Source organism: Furipterus horrens, unplaced genomic scaffold (assembly GCF_987537825.1).
Source record: "Furipterus horrens unplaced genomic scaffold, mFurHor1.1.pri manual_scaffold_3, whole genome shotgun sequence".
Classification (NCBI taxonomy): Eukaryota; Metazoa; Chordata; class Mammalia; order Chiroptera; family Furipteridae; genus Furipterus; species Furipterus horrens.
The window spans coordinates 21,937,248-21,962,959 of NW_028327173.1; the positions used below are offsets into that span (position 1 = coordinate 21,937,248).

General features: G+C 46.4%; 1 protein-coding gene across 1 annotated transcript in view; it reads right to left on the minus strand.

The window, feature by feature from the left end:
- Positions 1-25,712, minus strand: part of CSMD2 (CUB and Sushi multiple domains 2) — a 544,011-nt gene that overhangs the window by 419,393 nt on the left and 98,906 nt on the right. Inside the window, exon 3 of the mRNA XM_090269064.1 lies at positions 23,527-23,639. Within this exon, the coding sequence (XP_090125190.1) occupies positions 23,527-23,639 (113 nt within the window). The remainder of the gene's footprint in view (positions 1-23,526; positions 23,640-25,712) is intronic.

A 25,712-nucleotide genomic window follows, 5' to 3' on the forward strand; every position in this document is an offset into this window, starting at 1 on the left:
CCACACAGCCCCGCCTGCCTTCCAGCTCATCAATGTGACATTTCATCCCAGCCCACTGTGACTTCTCATGGGGGCAGGACATGACCCAAGCATCGCCAGTAACAGTTTTTCCATATGGATTCCATTTGAATGTTGGGAAAAACAGGATCTCTGACTTTCTCCAGGATCATGTACGTAAGCCCAAAACCCTCAGAAGCCATCTTGTTGCCACACAAGAGAAATAAAGTGTGGCTCAAAGATGAAGAGAGGCCCAGTGATACTGGATCCAGCAGTTCCTTGAGGCATCCGCACTTTGGACTTCCTCGGAACCTAAGCCAATATATCCCCTTTCACGTTCAAGTGCCTTTGAGCTGGCCTTCTCTCATGTGCCATCATAAGAATCATAGAAGTTAAGTGAATTAAAGACATTTTTCTTGGAATCCAGCCAGCTCACCAAAACATTTGGAGCCACAGCTTTATCTAGTAACCAGGGGTTCTTTTGCCAACTTCATTCTTTGTATATGTACCATATTTCCTGATTCAAGCATGCCATCAGTGATGACACGCACTGCCAATATAATTAGAGCTTTGGGGAAAAAATACAGTATGAACTGCATTTTGATTGTTTTAAGCTTTGTCTATTTCAGAGGATTAAACTATTGAGTCAAGAAGAGCAGGAAAGAGAGTGCATCTTAGAATCAAGGAGACAGGAGCTTTTCTAGGGGCCATTTTTTCCTAGGAAGGAATGGCCTGAGGTAGGGTCCAGGTATTGTGATCAGGGCAAATACCATCATAATTCCATTGAATCCTATCATTTCCAACTCTCTCCTACATCTGGGAGCTTGATGTCAATCTGAGAGAGGATTCCCTATCTGGTTCTGGGCTCCCCAATCCTCACCCTCTCTCCCTCTCCCCCAGCAAATACTTCTGCCTCAGTCCTGGCTGGGCTGGGCTAGGCTGGGCTGCACAGGTCCTGTATTATTGGTCATTCACCAATTACCGCTGAGGACAGTGTGCATGAGAGGTTGTAGAAGGGGCACAATCTCTTCCCATGGCCAATCAGCGGCTCTTCCTACTGCCATGGGCAACCCACGAGCAGAGTCTCTGTTTAGGGAAAACAGTTTCTCAGTAGGGAAGCTAATCAGATTTGGGATGGAGCAATCTTCCCAGTGAAACATAAAGAGCCCCAACAGAAGTACTTTCAGCTAGGGGTGGCTCTCTGCCTTGGCCAAGAGGCTTACGGAGGGTGAGCAATCTGCTTCCTAGACAGTGACAGGTGATAGACTCATTTTTGGCTTGGGCTTTTTATGGGGCCACTTCTGATGGTGGGAATCTGTATAAGAGAGGATATCATTGGGGAAGAAAAGAAGATTTTTAAAGATTCCTAAAACCTCACTTGCCAGGAATCCTACTTCCCATATATATATATGGCTGATCCATGGCAAGTTTATGATTGTGTGTAACCCATACAGTCCCTCTAGGCTGGATCTTGCCCTGGTCCTATTTGGTCCTAAATAGGGCAGGTAGATCATCAGAAGGTAAAATACAAATTAGCTATGTGATCACTGGCCTCATATCATGAACCAAGGGGAGCCCACTGAGCAAAGCCTCCCTTGCACTAACCAGGTATCTTGCTGAATATGACTGGGTTCCTGCCTCAGTTTCCCTGACAGCTTCCCTAAGACTGGAACCTTATCTGAATCTGGTCACCAAGGCTGGGGCACTGATGCTCTGCTGAGTTCAGGCAGTCTTTCTTGCCGGATGGCTCCCTCTCCTCCGGCACCTCAGATTTATATTCCAGTGAGGCCTACACAGCCCCCTTCCCAGGGAGAAGCAGAAACTGGGCACACTGTCCTGGCACTGCCCTCCCTGCCTCTCAGCAATACCTTCTGTGCTGCCTGAGATCAGCAATGGCAGAAATAGCAGATGGGCCATCATCGTTCCCATCCACTCCCATGCAGACATCACTAACTAATCTCTGCACTCTTCTCGGGAGATCTAGATGTGGCCTCAACACATCTTCGTTGGCAGCCACGGATGACTGACTGATACTGCCATTCAAGGTGAGACACATTTGCACACTGTCAGATGCTTCTGTCAGTGCACACAGGGCTCCCTGCCCCTTTGGCATTGAGCCATCCTGAGACCTAGCCAAACCAGACATTGCTGGGGTAGCACACCCAGGCTACACCTCATTCCCTCAATCCCCCACTCAGAGACAAGTACACTGCCTCCCAGGAGGGGAACCCTGCACATTGCACCTGCACAATTCTGGGCTTCTAGACCCTGCTCATACCTGCTCTTATTATTCCAGGACCTTCAACCAAGGGGTGCCTATAGGTCGAATGCTCACCTATCCCACCCCAGTTCTCATTACCTGACTCCAGCTCACCACCCCACACTGCTTACTGAGGAATTTCTTCTACAGTGCAAATAGCACACGAAGGTGGGTGAGCAGCCCAGGCTTCCAGCGTCTCCGGAAGCAATTGTTCTGGGCCTTATCGCTTACCCCCGTGGTGTGACTGCGGCTAGATGGGCTTGCCTGCTGACTTGGTGGTGAGCTCTTGAAGGTGCCAGAGGACCTGGTCTTGTTCAACTTCATTTTTCTCCTGAGAGCAAGACGCAAGACAGGATGACTCAATGAACAAGCCACGATTCGCTCTTGAGTACCCACTCAGGAAGTTTATGCTTCCCCACTTCCTCTTCTCCCACGGGCCTCCAGCCGTGTCCAGGGTGAGACATGACCATTCCTGTAGGCAGAGCAGGGCACTGCTCTGGGCTTGACAGAGTGAAAGCCCCCAAGGAATAATAAGAAAGTGCAGATGAGGAGGTGAGTGAGCACCCTCCAGGGAGCTGGCTGGCCGGATTGGCTCAAGTATGGACACGATGAACACTCCGCTAGCTCATTGCCTCCAAAAGGTCTGCGTCTAGTCTAGAAAGAGGAAGACTCCAAGAACAACAGAGCATTCTGGAGGATGAGTGGAGCTCAAAATAGGGGCCTCACATCTGAGCCCAGAAGTTCAACCTCGACGAAATGCAGGAGCCTGGTCTGCCCCGACCTGACATGCTCTCTCCTTGGCCTCCTGGGAGTGCCCCACCCTGAGCCAAGCGCAGAGAGGCACTCACTCGGTCTCGTTGAATGGGAGTCAGGCCGGGTACTGGCCATGGAACAAGCTTCTCAGAAACAAGTTCCGCTCTGACTCCTACAGTTGCTGGGATACAGGCAACCCCTCAGGACTGGCCTCTTCTGACCCCTGTTGGTAAAGCATCTTTTGCCTGTCAAATTGGTGAAGCATTATTTAAAAATGTTAATATCCAGTGTTGGGCGGGTGTGAGGAGATGGGTATACAATGCTGGCAAGAATATAAATCTTTCTGAAAAGCAATTTGAAACCACCCACCAAAAGTCTTTGAAATGGCCATGCCCTTATGGATTTATTCTAAAGAAATAATCAGATGCACCCAGTGATTTATGTATAGGAATTTTTCATTGCAGCATTATCTATCATAGGGGAAGGGTGAAAACAAAACACAGGGGATTGGTTAAATAATTATAGTGATGTAAGTACTATTATAGATCATTCCAAGCTTATGCACACAGATACACACAATGTCTGGAAGGGTAAATACAAAGATATTAACTGTGGTCATTTCTAGAGGGTTAGATCACAGTTGATTGTAATTTTCTTTGTGCTTTCATGCATTTTGCCCATTTTCTCCCATGATCATTTAATACTTTTATAATCTGTAAAAGACAAGACATGTGGTTTTGGAAAAAAAAAAAAAAAAAAAGATGAGCATCTCCAAGTCTGGCTGTCAAGCTGCAGTTTGAGTATAAATTGTTTGACTCTTTGAAAAAACCCAGAGATCTCACTCAAACCGACAAATAATGATGTGTTATAAAGCACACAAAACCCAAGCAGAATTCTGAATCCTGCTGCTGGTTCTCTGCATGCATCCGTCAGCGGCTCCTGCCCCTGGGGGGCATGGGTGAGACCTGAAAACCACAGCTGTGTGCAGCTATTTCCTTTTACCACCCATCTTTGCACATGTTCCTTCTGTTTAACCTTCCCAACCAAGTTCTGTGTGAAGAAGGCAGGGCAGCCATTAGCATTAATCCCATTCTATTAGCATTAGCTATTAGTATTAGCCATGGTCACTGTGCCGTGACTACTGGCCTGTCCCCCAACTGGGCTGGGAGCTCCATGGGGCTCAGGCAAAGACTACTTTTAGTCACCAGTGAATCCCCATCGCCTTGCACCGTGCCAGTAATATTTGATCAAATTGCTCCATGCTTCACTTCCTTCCCCACTGGAGGCTGAGCCAGGGTCTAATAACCCTGTCTAATAACTTCTAGATGTAAAGGTGGGGGGAAGAGGACCGATGTCAAAACTGTCCAAAGTCCCGACATCAGCTTAGTCAACTGGGCGTTAGACGTCCCCATTTCCACTTGCTCTGGGGTGATGTTTTCAAATGCTTTCATCAAGATAAAATAAATAAATAAAAGCAGTGTCTATGAGAACCTTCTCACAAGAGTCCATTCTTTCTCCACCTAGTTCTCTGGGCCGTCCATCAGTTCTGTTTACTTTTTATTTTCAATAGTGAGTGAAATGTCTGTAACATCTGAGTGACTAGGTGTGTTGAATGAAAAGGAATAACCTGAATGTCAGGGACCTGAATGTTAGAACCGGGTCAGCTGCTGACAGTGGGGCTTTGCCTGGCTGGGGGCAGTTTCCTCACCCGAGAAATTGGGAGTGTAGGCTGACCGCTTCCAAGTTTGCATCTAGTTGTAAACCTGTCTATCCGGGCTTATGTCACTGGGCCCTGTGGCCTCTCTGATTCTGCCTCCTCTTCATGTCATCGCGCTTACCTCCTCCAGCCACCCTGACTCTACATTGTTCCCTGAACATGTCAGCCCACCCTCAGAGCCTTTGCATGTGCTATTCCTGCTGCCCAGAACAGTCTTTCCCCAGACATTCTCTTGGCTCCTTCCTTCATCTCCTTCAGGTTTTCACACACACATCACCTCCTCGAGGCGGCTTCCCCGGCTACCCTATCTAAAATGGTAGCCTCCTTACCCTGAATTCATCCTATTTCCTCTCTCTGCCTTTTAGTTAGCTTTGCACTCATCAGCATTTATATATTGTACATTTTACTCAGTTTGTCTGTCATCCGCTCCATATACTCAAATAGAAGCTCCATCAGGGCATTTATTTTGTTCATTGCTTTAACTCCAGAATCCCAGACGGTGCCTGGCACATAGAAGGTGCTCAGTGAATATTTGTTGAATAAATGAATATGTCTCCATCAAGAACACACAGTCCCATAAATGAAGCCAGTGAAATATTATCAAATCCCAAACAGCTCTTCCATTATAGCTGTCAGGACCTGGGAACAGAGGTCACATGTCTGCCTCTCCCTGAGCTTGTCTGCATCTCACTGTAACCAGGACCAGCCCTTGCATTCCTGGGGCCCCCACCCATGATATGTCTGTTCCTATCGCTTTTGTGAACCAATGATCAGCCTTTAGAAAGAAACTCCACGCCAAGCCCATGCCATAGGTTTGCTAATTGTTCTCTGTGTGCTAACACCAGCAAGGTGGCTAAGTGTTCACGGTCATTTCCAAAGGCACAGCTACAGGAATGCACTCAGATCGGCATTCTGGGAAACATTGCTTTGAAAGCAGACGTAGTGGGGTTCCTTTCAAGTATTATCACTCGCTGCTATGCCTGATATGGATTTTTCAATCCATAGTTCCCCAGGCAGTAGGTGCCTGTCAGGCAGAGAAGAGCTCCTGCTCCCCATGCTGCAGGCGACCCTCTGTCTCTGCTGCCACCAGCCTCCCAGCACCCACACACATACCACCTGCCTCTCTGCTCAAAGGGGTGTTCTCTCAGCAACAGGGGCCTTCTTTTGTTCTCTTAGGACCTCGCAGTAGAACCCACCAGCTCTCCCACTGTCCCGAAACCTTGCATCTCTCTGCTCAGCCAACATTTCCTGAGCTTCTGCTGGACACCGGTGTCAGGAAGATGGGAAGGGAGCTGGCAAGCCTCCGGGTTAGGGCCGGTCTCTTTTGCCAGGGCTGGTACTGTCCTTGCAGGCTGACCTGCCTTCTCCTAGACCTCTGGCAGGAACTGAAGCTACAGCTGCTGCAAGAACTGGGAAGCAGGCATAACTGGTCCCCAAAGGCACATCTGCAAAAAGGGGTGAAGGGCCTTCTCCCATTACCTCAGGCAAATACAGCTTTGGGGAGTAAAAATAATTTCTTTTCTCTCTCTCCTCCTGCTCAAAGTCATCTCATCTAAGTTCTCCATGCAACTGCCCCCCTAGCAGGTCCTCGTGATACCTGGGGCAGGAACCTCATGCCTGACAGTCCCACTGAGCTCCCAATCTCTGAACTCCCAAGCCTGCTCACCCAGCAGCTTCCCTGTCTCAGCTAATGGCAGCTCCATGCTGCTAGCCTTCCATCCTTGGAACTACCCTTGACTCCTCTCTAACACTGCATGTCCAGTCTGTCAGCCGATTCTGTTGGCTCCCCCTCACCTCTCACCTGCATCGCTGCAGTAGACTCTTGGCCTGTCTCCCTGCCCCCGTCTGGCCCTCCTTTAATGTCAGCACAGACACAGCAGCTGTTTCTAGGAAGGTCAGGCCAGGCCACCCTCTGCTCAGACGCCACCAATGGGCCCCACTGCACTCAGAGCAAAAGCCAAGTCCTTCCATAATGTAAAGGCTGCATCTGACTTGATCACCCCTTCTTCCCTCTCTGATTTTACCACCTCCTACCACCCTCCCATCACTCACTGGCTCATCTCTGCTCTTCAGAGGTGCCCAGCACACTCTCACCTTGGAGGGGCAGGGGGCAGGGCTGACTCACCTGGAGATTCCACAATAGACGGTGGTGCAGACCCCAAAGTTCATCCAGGAAGCTCTTTCTTTTGAGCCTAAGCAAGCGACCAGTGTGCCCCATGCCCTCATCTCTCAAGCAGCTATATCTCAGGCAAATGCATCACAGCTACTGAATTTCTTATCTGTCTTCCCGACTAGATCATGATCGTCCGAGGTTAAGGGCTGTATCATGCTCATCCTGTTTCCCAGGCCCCACTCTGTGTAGGTATTCAAGGCATGCTTATGGATGGATGGATGAATAGACATCTGAACAGAAAAACTAGGTTTTCATAACCTTTACTGTGTTTGGGGCATTTATTTTCCCGTTTGTGCTTGACTGGACAGTGAGAAACCAAGGAGTATACTTTGTGTCCCGTGAAGCCTCCGCCAGCAGCCAGCCGGTCCGAGTGCTGCCTCTAAGCAGAGTCTGCGCTGTTCTCCAAGACTGCTGGTGCGCAGCGCGGGAGAGAGAGCATTCTCCCTGGCCTGTGAGGGTGGGGCTGCTCACACCACGGCCGTCCCCCGTGTTGTCTGCCAAGAAAGGAAGGGCATCTTCCCATGTGTCACCTTCTGTTTCAGGTGGACATGGAAGTTTAAGAAGAGTCACATGTGGCCCCAGAGCAAGAAGGGATCTTGGAAGAGGAAGCAAACTCAGTCCCCCTGGGTATGGCCATCAGTGAGCACTGCTGTTATCTCACTGTGCTCAGGCACCAACTCCATTTCACAGTTGAGAAAACTGAGGTGCAGAAATCGTATAGTGTATTCTCCAGATAACACACAGTGAATGGCAGATTAACCCGAGGACTGTTTGGTTCCAAAACACAAGCTCCTTCTACTGTCTTGGCTGCTTCCTGCTTCCGCCCTGCCTCCAGAAGGGGGTGAGACTAGCTAGGTGAGAGGCATGATGGGGGCCACTGTGGGCACTGGGTCTAGGCTTACCTGTACCTGAGGAAGACTAATGTCCCAGGTGAGGCTACCATACTTTCTCAGACCCTTAGCTCCCTGCTTGGGTCATGAAAGGGCTGGGTGTGGGTCAGAAGGAGAGCTGTGGGATGGGAGTGGGAGGCTAGGAAACAGCCATGTGCCCGTCTTAATGCTAATAAGGCTTGATAGTCAGGGCCTAGGCCAATACTAGAGATTAGAAAAACACTTTAGAATCAAAGTCAATCAAATTAATGAATAGGGGGGTTACTGATTTAAAGTAGTGAGTTACAGAAGTACAGAGCCATTGAATTAGCAACTGAAATTTGTCATGAATTTTAGAAGGCACTTAGGGAATCCTTCCCCCATCCATCTTCTTACACCAAACAAATCCTCAGCAGAAAAAAGACTCTGTGTGTGTGTGTGTGTGTGTGTGTGTGTGTGTGTGTGTGTGTCTGGGGTCTAGGTGCTCATGCTACTGTGGCTGACCACCAGCGGGCAGCAGGACCTGTCTCTGAGGTTTCCTGCTCTATCTTTTAAAAAGTGCCCATTTGTATCTCTCTCTCCCCCTCTGTCTCTCTTCCTCTCTGTCTCTGTCTCTCTCCCTGCCTCCCTCTGTGTATTTCCTTTCCTACTGTACCCCTATTAAGACTGGAAAATGCACCACGTTTACCCTATAAATTTGTATATTCAAAACGCACCATGTATACCCCACCCCAGGCTATATATTTTATTTCACTGATTTTTTTTTTCACATTTAACATTTAAATAGCTCAGAAACTGAGATGAGTCCTACGATCAAGACTGTGTCCTAGTTTAACTGGCAGTGTTTTTTCTTTCTTTGTAGCACATAAAATAATGGTGCATCTTACAACCGATGGATGATCAATGGATGAAATCCAGCACATATACCACTGTGAGAAGTATGCTAAGGGCACCAACAGCTGAGCCTGATCAATCAGACCCTTGCTCAAAGACCTCCAGAGATGGGGAGCACATTGCCCCAGGAGGCAGCCTACTTCATCTTATGATAATTAATGCCATGCAAAGTTTGTTCTTGATTCTTGGTTGAAATCCACCTACATCTAACATCTACCCATTGGACATTATTTTGGTTTCTGGAGCAATACTTTTCTTTGTGAGATCATTATCTCTCTTATTCTGTATCCTAAACACCTCCTCTATGCTATGTCTTATGCTGGAGATGCATTCCATGACTCTCAAAAATACCTTGCTATTGATGACCACTTTATTATGTGGGTTTCCTTCCTCTGAATGCATCCACCTCCCAAGATTTAGAGTCTATACTTCTATTAATAGAGCCATGTGACCTTCGACTCAAGGTCAACTGAAACCTCTGTGTGGTTTTCATATAAGCCAGGACTTCACTGTTGTTGATCTTAGTTTACTCTTTGGTTTTGGATTTTCTCCTGGCTGCTCTTTATCAAACCATCAACACCAGAGCAGGAATAAAGAGAAACTTAAAAAAAAGTTAACTGTAATCTCACTGCCCTCTCATATCAATTGTTACCTTTTTTATTTCTGTGGAGTCCTTGTCCCTGTAAGACCTACTTTACATGGTCGTCATAAATATGGAGATACAATTTTGCATCCTCCTTTTTTCACTGAAAATATCATAAACATGTTCCTGTATTACTAAATAATGCTTTTATAATTTTAAATGATTACATAAATCCATTAGGCAGATGTACCATAATTTTCCTAGCCATTCCCCTATTGTTGGACATTTTTACAGTTTGCAATTTTTCATCATTGTAAATAATGCTGAAATCAACACTTTCATGCTGTAACTTTCTCCTCTGTTGAATTATATTCCCAGGATGAGAATAACTGGGTCAAATGACATGAGCATTTTATGACTCTTGGTTCATGTTATCAAGTTGGATTCTCAAAGGACCACTTTACATGTCACCAGAAACGTGCGACTCTGTCTGTTTTTCTGCAAGGGCTCTGCCACTCCATCGGATCCTCCCGAGGCTCTTCCAGCTAATCTACCGGGGATGAAGTGTCCTTTCGTTGTTTTAATTGACATTACTTTGATTACCAGTGCGGTCAAATGGCTCTCCTATATATTTACTTGCTGACTCTGTTTTCACTTTGTGTGGGGCTCCTTGTGTAATACGGAGATGAACCCAGCCTTTTCTGCCATATCTGGCATAAAAGCACTCAAAAGTTAGTTTTTCTTTCCATTCTAGATGGTTTTTATTGTACAGAACTTTTACATTTTATTAGTGCACCTTTTCCTTTGTTAGATTCTTTCAAGTACAAAGCTAGGCACTGCTCTCTATTACAATGGAATGTTTTATTTGGATCTAATAGTTCCAGCTGTGTGAAGTTGTTTTATTCTCTTCCTGCAGACTCAAGCCAAACCACCTGGATTCAAACCCACATTCTACCTCTTACTAGCTGTGTGACCTCAAGCAAGTTACTTAACCTATCTGTGCCTCATCAGTAAAATGGGGATGATAACAGTGCCTACTTCATAAGATTGTGTGAGAACTGCATGTTAAAATATAAAGCATTAGGAAGAATATCTGGCACCTGCTAAGAGCTGAAGCAATGTTAGCTTTCATTATCATCCTTACAATCATTGTCCAATGTATTTATTCTTGAATCCTCTGCAAAGTTTCCAAGTGTGATCTCTAGGGCTTTATCCACTTCACTTTTAAATGGACACCCCAGCACCTGAATATTCACTCATTCCTCAGGATTCATAAGGTAAGTTTATTCAATCAGTTACAGTCACATCACCAATGTGTGGAGAACAGACAATAACATGAATATTTTTGTTTAAGCCATTGGAAAAGCCAAGCTGCTCCACATGTAGGGCACCCCTTCTGTGCTAGCAGCCCATCCGCAGGGAATGTGGGCAGTGTGGAGTGAGCTCCAGGCTAGGTTGCCCTTTGTCCTGGTGTCCTCCCTAGCACTGGTGAAGGTCCTGGAATGTTCTGTGCTGGGCAATACTCCCCGCTTGCAACTGACCCCCTGGTCTCCAGACTGACCCCTCCCCTCCTCACCATTTCTAAATCACAGATCTCACTGTGTCACTTCCCTGCTTAAGACCCTTTGGTGATGGCCCCTTTTGCAAATAAAGCCCAAACTCCTTCCCATAGCCTCCCTGACCTTCATCCAGCTCGGCTCCGGCTACTCCCCCTTCTCATACTCTGCACTTGAACCCTGCAGGATTTCTTGCAGATGCACAAATATGTATGCGCAGTCTCTTTTCTGGCCTTTGATTTCATTCATTCATTCATTCATTCATTCATTCACCAAATATTTAATGAGCACCTAACACATGCCAGGACCTAATTTAAGAGCCAAGAATTCAGCAAAAAACAACATTAACAATGCAAAAAACAAACAAACAAACAAAAAGCCCTGATCCCAGGAAGCTCATATTCTGGTGGGGATGGAGGGGGGTCAGATAATAAGCAAATAAGCAGTAATCATACCATATGTCAGGGGATGATAGGGAGTGATGGGGTGGGAGGCTCTTTTATATAATGTGGTCAGGAAAAGGCTCTCTGATAAGGGGATGTTTGAGCAGAGGCCTGAACAAAATGAGGGAGACAGCTATGGGGCCGCCAGGGCAGAACGATGCAGAGATCCCGAGGTTGAAATGTGCTTATTAGCTTTCCCATTCCTCCAACCCCCTTCACTTCACAAGACCTAAGTCCTGGTAATTTAATTCATTACCAAGTCCAATCTGCGTTACTCCTAAAACATGGCTGGATAAAGGTCTTTAGGGAGGGGCAGGAAGAAAAAGCTGGAAGGAAGGATTGAAAAGCAGGGAAGCAAAGCCATCAAGACAGGGACTCAGGCAGCAAGGATGTCCTCAGCAAGGCCAAGCCAGGGACAGCAGGCCCTGGGTGGTGCCCCATGCTGCAAGCTGACCCACCTGACTCTCCAGGCCCCTTCCTTTCTGTGGGGTCAGGAAAGGTCGGAGGGCAGGGCTTAGAGAACTGCGTGTGGGATTTATTTTGAGAAGCAGCACAGAGTGCAGAGAGGTGGGCTTTGGAACCATGTAGACTTTCACACCGTGCATGACCCTCAGGCGCTGTGTAATCTCAGATAGCTAACCTCTCAGAGCCTTGACTTCCTTATCCATAAAACGGGGATCCTAAGGCCTGGCTCACGAGGCGGTGATGTGTCGGTATCTGTAAAGCTCTGAGTGCTCCACTGGGCGTGTCAAAGGTGCTCAGCAAGGGCTGGTTCCTTTGCCTTCCTCCTCTCAGAGACCCTGGGCTTAGGACCCTGTGCTTTGTATGGGGACACGGGACTGTGGAACAACTCCTGTTGTTTAATGAGATCATCGAAAGGGGAAGGAGAGAGATGTAATCTGTCCACAGCCAGGTCTCCAAATCAGAATCTCCCACCTAAGGCAGAAAGTGCTTTTCTCTCCTGCTGTTAAAATGAAATGTCAATGGCTTCAACCCTCAATCAACCACACTAATGAAGGGAAGAGCTGGAAAGAATAATGCACAACAGTGGCTAATCATCCCCCCCGCCCCCATTATCAATTAATGGGAAGAGGAGGGATTGGAATATTCAATCAGATATTTCTATTTGGAAGCATTTTTTTCTCCCTGTTGATGCTCAGCTTATGGTGTGGGGGGGCGGGGGATAAAAGTCACCCCAAGGAAGAAAGGCATGGCCCCTGGACCTCCAGGGCTGAAGACAGTGGGTTACCAGGACCACAGGAGGGAGACAGATGTGTGTCCAGTTACAACCACTGTCAGCGCAGGGGTTAAAAACTGACTCTCCCTCACATCCCCATTCAAATGGGAGGAATCACATTCCTTGGCCCCCACCCAGTGGTGTTCCTGGTGTCTCGGGGGGCCATTGTGCTAGCGGTTGGGAGTGGGCGGCAGTGGTCCTGAGTAAGTCATGTTTGGGTTCTATGAGCTCCCCTGCCTCAGTCACAGATGCAGGCGGGAGGGTCAAGACTGGGGCAACCTGCTGCCTCCCATGAAAAGAGCATTTATCAGACGAAGACCTGTGCTAATAGGTGTTAAACAGAGTTCAATGCAGAAAATTGAGAACTAATGAGACTTGGAGCTGAAAGAATAAATTAAGGGGTGATCACATGGCCGGTGTGAGCCACCACCTGAATGCTGAAAAGGAGCCCTGACAGTCGGAGGGCTCAGGGCCCAGGAAGAGGTCAGACTGATGCACCTAGCCCAAATGAGGCTGAGGAGTGGTCAAAAGCAATTACGCAGCTGCCATATTTCATTGGTTCTAGGGTGCACATTTTTCCATAATTTTAAACCTTTGAAATTAGGACGTGTCTTATAACCAATGGCATGTCATACTTTAATTGGCAGTATTTTTTCTTTCTCAGTGGTACATCAAATAAAGTGGTGCATCTTATAACTGAGGGCATCTGAGAGTCAATGAGAATATGGTTCCAGGAACCCTGAGCAAATCTCTTTCCTTGTCCAGGGCTTTTACACGGGGTGAGATGGTCGCTTATCCACTCATTTATTGAATCATTCTTTATTGAGCATCTACCATGTGTCAGATCCTGGGCTAGAGCCCAAATGGCTGTTTTTTGAGTATTTATCCCATACCAGGCACTGTTAGGAACCCTTGACACGTGTTGTCTTATTTGTTCCCAGTGATAATTCCATGGAATAGAGATGATGGTCAGTATTGTCCGCCTCTGACAGGGGAGGTCGAAGGATTTTCAGTGGCCTGCTCAAAGCCCAACACTGGCTGACCCGGGAGTCCACTTTCCCTCCAGGCCCTGAGCTCATAATCTCGGTGTGTGTCAGTGTGCTCTGGCTGTCCAGAACCATGCACAGAAGTGGAGAAGGCCCACGGGGAACAGGGAATACACAAGGGACGCTCGCGAGGGAAGGAGACATGCGGGGAGCTAAGAGAGAACATAAAGCAAGAGCTGCGCATCCGGGCAAGGTGTCTGGATTTAGTTTAAGTAGAGATTAGAAGGAAAAAAAGAGGAAGAGAAGAGTGGTGAGGTGGAGGAGGCTTCAGGAGAGGGGACTCAAGTGTGTCTAAGGAATGAATGGGGACCCAGCGTGCGACCTGGAGACAACAAAGTCCAGTGCGGCCACAGGAGGGAGCGGTGGAGGTGGGGCTGATGCCCAGGGCTCGATGGCCGGGGAAGCAGTTTGTACCCCATCCTGGAAGCGATCAGGGGGTTTTAAGTGAACACTCTCCAGGAACTTTGCACCTCGCATCTAACGATTCTCGGAATCTTTTGTTGACTCCTAAGAGGAAGGCTCCAGAGCAAGGCTTCCATGTATCGTTGTTCAAGTTGAGTACTGCAGAAGGATGTTCAAGCAGAGGGATGATGAGAACTAAAACCCAGCCACTCCAACCACTAAGCCATGTGCTCAAAGGGCGGAGTCCCCTCAGAGTGCCCACTTGTGCTAATTTGTCCAAAAGCCCAATATGAGCTCGCAGGGACCCAGGTTAGAAGAGGCAAGCACTAGCTACTTCTGCGGTGTCTCTACTGTGTGCTTACTGTGACCAAGCCGTAGACTAAGGTACCATGGTGAAAAAAAAACCAAAATGGGTGACTTTCCTTGCTCTTGGAGAACCACAAGTCTGAACCAAAGATTTTGTCATGGGAATAAATTTGTTTTTCTCTCCCACAAAATACATCAAGCCCTATGATAATAGCTTCCTTTGACTGAGTGTCTGCTATGTGCCAAATGTTGAGCTAGGTGCTTTCTATACATTATCACTAATACTCACACCTCTCTTAAAAGGAGGAGGGTTATTCTGTTTTCCATAGGAGGAAGCTAACAGATTCGGTGCCTTGCCCAAGCTCACGTAGCAGGGACATGGCAGAGCTCAAACTTAATCTGCAGAAGCCCAACTAGGCAGGCCAACAACTTTCTCCTCATGGTTGAGGAATTGGTATTTATTGAGCGGAGGTTCTGCGCCAGGCGTTTCCCACGAGTTAACTCTTTTAGTCCTCATTGCAGCCCATTGAAGTGGGAGTTAGTTTCTCTTTTGCAAAAAACTCAGCTCAGGGAGGTTGGGAGACTCGTCCAATTCTCATAGCTAGCCAGGGCAGGAACCCACCTCTTTCTGACCCCTGCTCCTCTGCTCTTGTTCCTCTCCAACCATTTTAGGTCTCAGAGCTCCTTGAAGGTAGGTGCCACTTCTTATTCATTCAGAGTCCTCCAAGTCTGCCTTGGGACCTGGCATAGAGCAGGTGTTTAGTAACTATTTGTTGAATGGATGAATGAATGAATGAATGAACGAACGAATAGGGACAGAGAAGTGAAGAAGTAAAGCAGATGTAAACCTGACCTGCAGGTAATCCAGCAGCCTGAAAACGCTCCCTCCCCTTCATCATTGTGTCCTTTGTCACCCTGATGTGCGGAGGTTCAGGGCCCTAAAGTCTGGTATGATATCATCTTTAAGGTATGCTAATACCCTTCCCCAAAGGGGAAAATATCACTATGCATGATGAACTGTTTGTGGGATTATTGAAGACGTGATATGAAATTCATCCTGATTCCCCTCTTATTGAGAAGTGCTGCCCAATTTGTCTCAAATGTCACATTTCTATGTATTAATTTGCTACTCCACAGTACTGATTAAGAGGAATATTCTCCAATTCCCAAGGGAGAGCCATTGGAAATGGAACAAGTTCACTCAGAAAGCGCACACCATCCCTCCTGGGCAGCGGAAATGGACGTTCATCACCTCCCGCCCTTGAGGAGGTCTTGCCAGGCCTGCTGTTCTGGCCCGCAGTGGCCTGAATGGTGCCAACTGCATATTCAGTATATATAGAGTCGAATAGCTTCCATTAGCCCAATTTTGAGATGTCTGCATAATGCCCCAGAATTGGGGAACTCTTTTAGAATGAGGAAATTATCTGAGGCTGAGACTGGAAGGGGGGAATCAGCAGGTCTAATTACAGGAAGGAATAAGTCAGAAGGGGTCCATTTCTGAACCTCAATTTCCACGTGTGCACCATTGCATGGTCACCTTCAACCCTGCTCCCACCTGCAAAAGCCCAGAAAGCACACTCTGTCCTGGAGCTTGCTCCAAACTGCCTCTCCTGGGAGACCAACAACAGAAGCTCCATTTTCATCTGTCTGTCCCTCACAGAAACGTCTGTCTGACCCTGTTTCTCCACGCTGAGCAGAGATGACATTACTGACCGTTCACTGGTAGCAAAAGCACACGAAGGTGTTTTTCCAGAAGTGAGCCCTACTTCGTCCTTCCCTGTTCTGTTCTTCCTTGGAAATGTGGGAGGATCAGGAGAAAGGGGACAAATCATGACTGTGAAAATGAGGCCAGGATGAAAAATCAGGGAATGCATACAGTAGGTGCACAGCAAACATTAGCTTAATGAGTGAAATAATCTCTACCATGAGCTTTATGTGTGATGTCAGCCTCTCTGGGCTTAGATTTTCAGATGGACTGGGGGATTATGGGGATTGTGGGTGGGCTTCAGAGCATCTAAATTATATGGAAAAAATATGGAAAAGTGTTGTGCTCATGTGTTTGTGCGGTGTGTGTCTCTGTCTATCTAGAAAGAAAATGTCTAGAGTCTACTGAATGTGTTACTAGCACCTTTAACTCTAACGCCAACATCTTTTTAATACAAAGAAAAGAGGCCATGAAAAGACTAAGTGTCTGGCCTTGACCTCATCAGCTCCAATCCACCAGGTGACAGGGCCCGAGACCTCATCCCCATCAGACAGGTACTCTCTCAGGCAGTGCTGGGGCTCGTGAATCATGGAGAACTCTCTGGTCCTTCCCCAAAGAAGCCACAGTCTGTTTGTAAGACCTGACACACCATGAGCAATTGGGGTGAGGATTTTATGCAAATTCAGGAGCCAGGGGCTGGCAGTGGAGCTGGGATTGTGACCTATGGACTTGATGTATCTTTCCTTCAATCTCCTGAAGAATCTGAGTCAAGTAAGGTCAGGATGAGGGTCACTTCATTAACTAGCTGACATTTACAGATCTCTGACAATTCATCAGACCCTGAACCAGCACATCATGTGATCTGTGTGTTCTCTTCCTTGATCGTCACAACAACTCTGTGAAGCATTATTCTTATCCTGATTTTACACATGTGGAGGCCAGAGCTCAGAGAAATAAAGTAACTTCCCCAATATCACACAGCAAGTAAGTGGCAAAGACAGGATTTGATTCCAGATATGTTGGAACCCAGAAACTGAGGTCTTAATCATTGCCTTCTGCCACTTCTCCCCTTATGGTTACCAGGGAGTTTGCAATAATAAGGTTCTTCATCCTCCTAGAGTCTATGTGAACTATAACAGGTCTGATATTTAAGGAAGCCTCGTGTATTCTGGTAGTTAGATGCCAAGATGACAGATTAGCTAAACAGAAATACCTGTTTTTAGATCTAGATGATTAAATAGATCTAACTGATACCCAGCACTCAGAGATGGGTTCTCAGAGTGTCTGCCCAAGATTAATGCTGCTCAAATGCAAAGGTGCGACCAGGAGTAGGCATAGAGACTCTTAATCTTATTGAGATTTTCTGATCTGCTTATAATTCTGGTTTACCTCCTGATCAGTCTGGAATAGACAGAAACAATCCCATACAATCTTTGAGAGTTGTGTGTGGAGAAGGGGAATCCTAGGGGATAGGGTGGGAGAACTCATGTCCAAACAGCAGCAAGATGAGAAACATCAGAGACAGACACAAGAGGGGTAGGTTGGGAAGAGGTTCTGGCACACTCTCAGAGAGAGAGAGGGACACACAGTGAGTGTTAGAGACAGACAGGAAGACACTCACGGAAACCCAAACACAGTTCCAAAGGGATTTAAAAGTGAAATGGGACAATAAAACTCTGCAATAATAAGATGAACATTTAAATGAATATTTATCTGATCTTGGCACAGAAAAGGCCTTTCAGGCATGACACCAAAGGTAGAGTGTAAAAGACAAATTAAAAAATTTTTAATTATTGGCATAAAAATTAAAACTGCTGCACATCAAAAGGAAACTCATAACATTAATATCCTTACGACGCAAAACCACTTACAAAAAAGATAAAACAAAAATCCTAACACCCCAGCAGAAAAGTAGGCAGAGATAGGGACAATTTACAGAATGATCTCCAAATAGCCAGGAAGTAATGACAGGTGCTCAACCTTCTTTATCACCAAAAAGATGCAAATTACAACCACAAAAGAGACTGCATTTTTCACCACTGTAATCATGAAACTGACCTGAAACTCACCAACATGCAAGGTAGGTCAAGTGGGGGAAATGGGCCCTCTCATGCACTGTTGGTGGATGTGTGCATTGGTATAACCTTTCTAAAGACACTGGACTTATGTATTAAAACATAAAATGTATGCGGTCTTTGCCTCAGCAACTGCACTTCCAAGAATTTATTCTAAGAAGATAATTAGATGAGGGTTTAAGCTGTATGTACAAAGATATTCTTCACCTAAATGTCTATAGAAGATGACGGGCTAAATAATTGTGGTGTATGCAAACCACAGCGGCTCCATCCCTGATAGTCATTAGGAAGGACAAAGCAGGACTAGTTTTATTAACAGGGAGAAACGTTGGCCTCATTAACCAGATTACAGAACTGCACACACAGCATAACCCAAGTGCACACGGATCTGAGCCTGTGTGCATATGTGTGTGTGTCTGCAGAGAGCTGTCTAAATGTGCACTCCCTGGAACGGCAGAGGTGCGGCCAGGCCCTCTATAGTAGCCCGGCAGCTCCAGCTGGGGAAAGCAGGACAGGGGCAGATCTGGGAGTCAGGAGGAAGGATAGAGTGGGGTGAGGGCCCCTCAGTGCTGAGAATGTGGTTGCCAGATCTAACAAATAAAAACACAGGATGATCTGTAAAATTTAAATTTCAAATAAACAATGATACATTTTTTTTTTAAGTATAAGTATGTCCCAGCAAATATTTGGGATATACTTATACTAAAAAAATAAAAAATCCAATTTTAAAAATTTGAATAATTTAAAATTGAGCAGGGCATCCTGTATTTTATCCAGCAGCCCTAACTGAGAAGTTCTGGAACACACCTCTCTCTCACTGCCTCGCTGGGATGGCCCATGCCATCCCGTGTCCTTTCTGAGCCTCTCACTTAGCTCCAGGTTACCGGCCTGTGAAATGGAGTCACCAGTCTCTGCCTTCCTCCAGGAGTTTTGCAAGGAGTACAGTGTAAGAGAAGAGTGTAGCTTTTAGTGCCAGAGAAGTCACTCCTGGCCATCAAGTAGCCTTAAGCTGAATGCAAAACTCCTGCAGGATGGAGAGAGCTGTGTCTGTCCACTAGGCTGTCGTAGGGATTAAATGAGATAATGTAGGTACAGTGCCTGGCATACAGTCAGCGCTTAATACAAGCTCATCCCCTTGTCCAGGACTGCAGTCCAAACTCTTGACCCTCGGGGGTTACAAAGCAACCATCTCCTATTGTCTCAGTGTTTCACAACTGGTCTTTTTGATCTTTTCCTTGAAGCAGCACTGCTGTGAGCTGACACTCTTCACCTGACTTCACCTTTCTCCAGAATCCCCAGCAGCAGCTCAATTCCTTATCTGCACTTTTCACTCTCCCAAGAAGCTGAAGGAGGATCAAATTTGCTTTGATAGTGGACTATCAGCAGTGTCAGTCACGGGGGTACACAGAGAGCAAGACCTGGTGTCATTCTGAATGGGTCTGGGCGACTTCCTGAATAGACTAAGGAGGCTGTCTTGGGTGGAGGCAGTCCTGGCCAGGTGGGATCCCTTCTATGGAGCCTGTCTGCTTGTCTGCCTGCCTGCTGGTCTGTCTGTCTGCTTCCTGCTGTTCAGCACGAATGACTAAGGGGAGCCCTGCAATGGAGGGTGAGGCTGGCTTCCTTCCCTGGGAGCCAGATCTTCATAGTCCTTTTGATGACTGGATCTTCCTGTGCCCCCACAATAAGGCCCAGATTGTTTTTAAAAATCTGCCCAAGGTCAGTTAGTCAGTGATGAGCTGAAGAAGCTAGTGTTTGTTTATCAGTAAATCCCCAACTATGGGATTATCTGGCATCCTGCTGGTAGGTCCGGTGACGGAGAGGGCCCGGGCCCCCACTGTGGGTGCAAGTACCGCATGCTATCTTCCCAGCAGTAGCTGCCTCTCCTGCTTCCACCCACCTTCCCCCTTTGCCCCTCCACTTCAGGTGTTCCAAAAGTCGGTGCAACTCTCACTTTTTCTGATGCACAAATTGCCCCATGGTGCAGTCCTAAGCCAGATCCATGGGGCTTGGTGTTAACTCCAGCCTTGGCTTCTCGGCGCCGGACTCCGGAGTCAGCACAGGCATCTGTGACCCGCTCTGCTGGTCAGCACAAAGACAGCAGCCACACAGACTGCGGAGCTGGCAGAAACCCCGCGTGGGTGACTGCGGAAGGGCTCACTCAGCTACAGCAACCTGTGTGCACCAGTCTGGGGTTTGACTGGGCCTCGCCTGCCAGGTTTTGTCAGCTTAGCGCCAATGACTTAGAGACCTGACACCACAATGTGGCTGAGGTAGGAGAGGCCCTTCCGTCTGCCCTTGGCCCTGCTGTGGAATGCTGAGTGTTCTCACAGCTGGGCTGCCGCTGCTGTGCCAGGCAGGTGGGAGGAGGGTGAGAGGAACCATCGGCTTCTACTTTATCCTAATGTTTTGTAACCTTGTCTGAGTCTCAGACCCTCTGTGAATCTGGTGGAAGTGCTGGCTCAGCCATGTCCAGTAGAACTTTCTGTAATGACAGCCACGTTCTCCATCTGTGCTGTCTAATACGGCAGCCGCAGCCACGTTGCGGCTATTGACCATGATATGAGGTTATTATGACTGCAAAACTGATTTTTAAATTTTATTTAATTTTTATGAATTGAAATGTGGTTAATGGCTACTGTGTTGCATCGCACAGCTCTAGATGAGGGGTCAGTAAAGGACCAAATAAAAAATACTTTAAATTTTTCAGGCCATATGGTCTGTGCGGCAGTAACTCAACTCTGAAGTTGTAGTGCATGCAGTCATAGACTATATGTCCACAAATGGACTTGTCTGTGTTCTAATGAAAGTTTATTTACAAGCTGAGCCAGGGGCTGGATGAAGCCGTGTGTGTGTGTGTGTGTGGCGGGGGAGGGCAGTGTGTGGCTGATTTGTTGATCCCTGTTCTAGAGCCTTCCTAGGAAAAAATACATATACCCTTATACCTTTGGAATTTTGTCTCTATTTACAAGGGGTCTGCAGACCTTTGATGCCCAGTTATAGACCCTGGCCATGAACTGTAGGCTAGAACCTCTGACTGAAAAGGGCTCTGTGAATATACTCATAGATCTGCTCTGCTTGCTAGAGAAGGGTTGACATTGTCCCCCAGAGGGGACGGTGGTGGGTGATCAATAGCATACTTTTTTCTTACACCTCATGAAAGTCCAGACCTCAGACAAGAATCTACAAGGGATGTTGAAGACGGACACCACAACAGCCCAGCTGTGTCCCCCTGTGTGTAAGCACAAAGGGTCTCTGCAGGTACCAACACTGGGCCCCTGACTCATTCCCCCCACCATCCCGAGCACCGCCAGTCCCCCCAAGGCCAACACACTGTGGAAGTTGCTCATGGTCAGACAGACCGTTAGAAGCTTCTGAAGAGGTCTCTCTTAGTTAGGAAGTGGTAGTTCATACTTGGAGGGAATTAGTTTGGGGTCAGGGTAAAAATGTAACCAGGATGACCAAGATCACAGGCTTGATATTGGGAAGAACTGACTGTTTTAGCAAAAGAAAATGGGCTTTCTCAGGGGATCTCACTTTAAAGACAGGTAGGTTTTTTTTTTTTTTTTCAGGAACCCTCAATTAAAGGCATGTGGAACTTTCTTTGGAGCCTTCTCAGGAAGCTTTAGTTAAAAATAACTTAGTGGGGGGAAAGAAAGGGAAGGGTCTAGTCAAGGAACAAATATAAAGGACCCATGGCCATGGACAACAGGGTGAGGATTGACTGTGGGAGCGGGGGTGGAGTGGGGGCGGGGGAAGAGCAACGGTGTAAAAATTGGGACAACTATAATTGAACAACAATAAAAAAATAAATAAATTAGACCTTTTCAGGAGCCCTCAATTGCTCAGGTCAAACCATCAAGTTGTGTCCCACTCACCACAAAGGGTGAGTACATAAGACAGTGATGCCTCAGTCCCCTTCAAAGTGGGCACCTTGGGACCTCACACAGATCCTTGCTCATGGCAGCCCACACTCGTTCAGCATCCTCAGGAGTTCTGCTTGTTGCAGGCCCTTACAGAATGCGGGTCACTTTCAACAGATTCTCGATCACCTCTGAAGCGTTCAGGCCACACTTTTATTTGCGCTGCACTCATTGCATTGTCCCCGAAAGCCTCCCGAATCATCCGAATGGTTTCCGCAGAGGAATGTTCAAGCTTAACGCAAAATTGATGCAGATTCATTGCTCTACTCACTCAGTCATATTGAATGTGACAGCCACACAGCACACAAGCTCACTCAATGGTGTCCACTGCCCCCGCTGACTAGTACTGTGACGTCATCTTTGTTCACGCATGTGCGTTCCAGTCCACTCTCCTTAGCTGCCAGGTTATAGCAATGTTGCACAAACCATTCTCGTTATATTAACAATGGGTAAACTTTTTCTGGACAGACCTCCTATATTGCTATAGAATATAGATGCCATTCAAGAAAGCGTCACTTTTGTTTTCAAATTTAAGGGAATGTTTCTTTAGAAAGTTACAGAGGTAGTAGTAGTGAGCCAGCTGGGCTGCATAAGCTCAGGAAACAAGTTACAGAGGCAGAAGGGCCTTGGAGCCCAGGAGAGGGGAAAGGTGAAGGTGATATGCCTGCTGTGTGGGGGCGGCGGGGGGAAAGGTGCAGGCATGCTCCCCAGAGGGACAGAATGCCAGCATCACTTATTTTTTAAGTTCTTGGAGGCAAGAGAAAGAAAGCTTTAGAATAACTGGCAAGCTTTAGTAGGGTAGTATGTCATTCCTATTATTAATTATCATTAACAGTCTTAAAATATGTCTATTAATGATCTCAATGCAAAATAGCAGTGTGGGTCTTAGCCAAGAGCAGCACAGCTGCCTATTAGTGAGATGTAAATTTCTCAGGGAAATGACAGAGATCTAGAAGTACCACCTTCTGAACTAACATAATAAAATTAATAATAATAATAGTGTATAATCTGAAGATATTAGTGTTAATTTGAATGCTAACACCACATTTAAACAGGCTGAAAGAAGTGAAAATTATTTGCATAACTCAAACCAAAAAACCCTAATCCATGCTATTAAGGAAAAAGTAGTAATTGTTCTTCTCTGAATGATATGAAACTGACTCTTTGCAGTCACTATATTGAGCAGAAATTTTTTTCAATGACATATTTTATTTCTTTTACTTAGGGTTTATATCGCTCTTATTTCCAAAACCAAGCTGAGGTACCTTACAAAATCAAGCCCAATAGAAAACTGGATTAAAAAGATAAAAACACAACAAAACCCAGTTAAGGGTACAGAGAAGTAGATGTTACAAGGCCCTCAGGACAAACTCTCGCAGCTGAGCTCTGATTTCAATTCTCAGCTTCCTGGAAACGCATCGCGGGTAATTCAAGTAACTGAGTTATTGGTCAAAAAGCAGCCTGGTCAGGACAGGCGCAAGCTCTGAGTCTGAAGTAGGCCTTCCCTGCAGTTGACAGCATCACAGCCCTGCTTGTGGCTAGTATAACCTCCCACGTCAGACCCCTGCGGCCAGCGCGGTGGGCACCTACCTTCATAGCTGGCGTGGAAGCCCTGTGCACTGACTGCGTAGTCACTGGTGAGATGCAGAGAGAGGGTCGTGGCTGCACTGACAATGGTGGCTGGCAGCTGAAAGCCTGTGAGCCTGAAAGACAAAGAGGTGCAATTTAGGGAGAGTGACCCCTTGGGAACTGCTCATCCATTCAGCATATATTGAGGGCCTGTTGGATGCACAGTGCTGATCTAGGCATGGGGAGGAATAGAAAAGAAGCCGAACACCAATCAAAATGCAAGGTGTTCAAAGACAAAGTAGCAATGGAAACCAGGGCTCTTCTGTTCCAGAAACATGGGGAGTTACTCCCCTGAATCTATGGGCTACCCCTGAGCTGGAGGCCTCTCTTGTGTAGGTCTCTTCTCTTTTCTCCTCTTCGGCTGTGTTCTCCCTGTCTGCTCCTTTTCTGGCAGCGGTCCTTTGAGGTACTGGGCAGATTTCACCATAAATGCACAACTAATAACTGCCAATAGACAATATTTAGTCACATATTGAGAAAGATATAATCCAACTCTAAGTAGCAGAATGTGGATACTTCTTATCATACACTTTATTCTTTAAAAGGAATAAGTCTATTGCTTTTATAGAAATGATAAGTGCTTATTATTTTTAAAAGATGAAAGCAAAATATAAAAGCCCAAATGCAATCTAGAAATAATCATCCTTGACAGCTGGCATACAAAGAGATGGGAGGATCAATAGATGGGATGATAGCCAGTAAGATAATTTCATACAAATGGGGTCATACTATACTTGCTTTTAAACTTAAAATGCTTAATTTTTTCCCTGCAAGTTAAGTGAAAGAAAAGAAATGGGTGAAACGGAAAGAATTATTGAACCGGAGATATGTTTTTAGCACAAGAGAATCATTTTTAAAAGATTCTTCTAATGTTAAAGAGATAAAATAATGAAGCTTTCCATGAACACTTGGGGGCATACTTTAGGAAAGAAGTTATTCACTGCTGGGTGTCCACACATGTTGACCCCCAGAGGTGACCTGATTGTGCACACAGGTGGTAGACAGGTAGCAGTCTCCTGTCCACCTATGTCCCTGTTCCCTATCCTGCCTCCCTTGACTCCCATGAGGGCCCTGAGAGGGAGTTCAAGTTTTACCCTTCCCCCATTTTTATGTAGTTTGGGAATCTGTGGCATTCACTGCTATATAATATCTAGATACCCAGGTGTCCCCCTGGAGAGCATGAGTATTGGGTTCAGACAAGTTAAATTAGATATTTATTAATGCCCACTGTAAAAAGCCCTGTGCTAAACAAAGCCCTTGCCCTTCCCATCCTTCTAATCTTACAGGACTGGTGTTAGCGCAGAATAATCTCAAGGAAAAGGGAAGAAAAAGTGATCAAAATGTGAAATGGGTGACCCAGTAAGTTTCAAGGTCATCTTCTCTTCAGGTATAAAAACATGTAGCGAAGGATCCCTACCTCACACCATGTTCTCGCCCCTTCCCTGTCTGTCTGTCTTTACCTTCCTCACTTTCTCACATGGGTCAAAATTGATATTTAAAATAACGAAATCATACCCATTAGAAGGGAACACATGAGTTTTTCAACTCCTTAAACTGGAGAAGGGCTTTCTAAGGGTGATATATTTAGAGGACTGCTTTGGTTGCTACCTGCCTATCTTTCTTCTGGGGAGCTGTTGTTGCACGGGGTTCTGACAGGTACCCTCCTACTCACAAGCCACAGAGCTGGGCAAGTGACCAATCATGGAATATGACTCACCTTTATGGACTGGTTCAAGGCATAAAGAAGAGGGAAGAGGGCACGTCACCCAAGCAGGATCATTTTGAGTCCTTCCATGGGATATGACATACAGAATCTGACAGTCTTATTTTTGGATTCTAAATCATTAGTATGAAAGGTTGGCACTGACAGCAGCCTTTTTATCATTACAGAGCCTATCTTCTTTAGAAAAAAATATCCCACATAGATATAGACAAAGCTGAACAGTGAAAAGAGGCGAGATCCAGAGACAGATGATTTACTGTTGAGAAGCTTGATTCAGCCATGCAGAGCCATCGCTGTCTACAGGCCCCAGTTACATGAGCCAGCATTTTCTTTCCTTCCTTCCTTCCCTTTTTTCGTTCCAGCTAGTTTGATTTGGGTTCTATCTCTTGAAATTGATTGAGTACTAATTAAGACGGCATTAAAT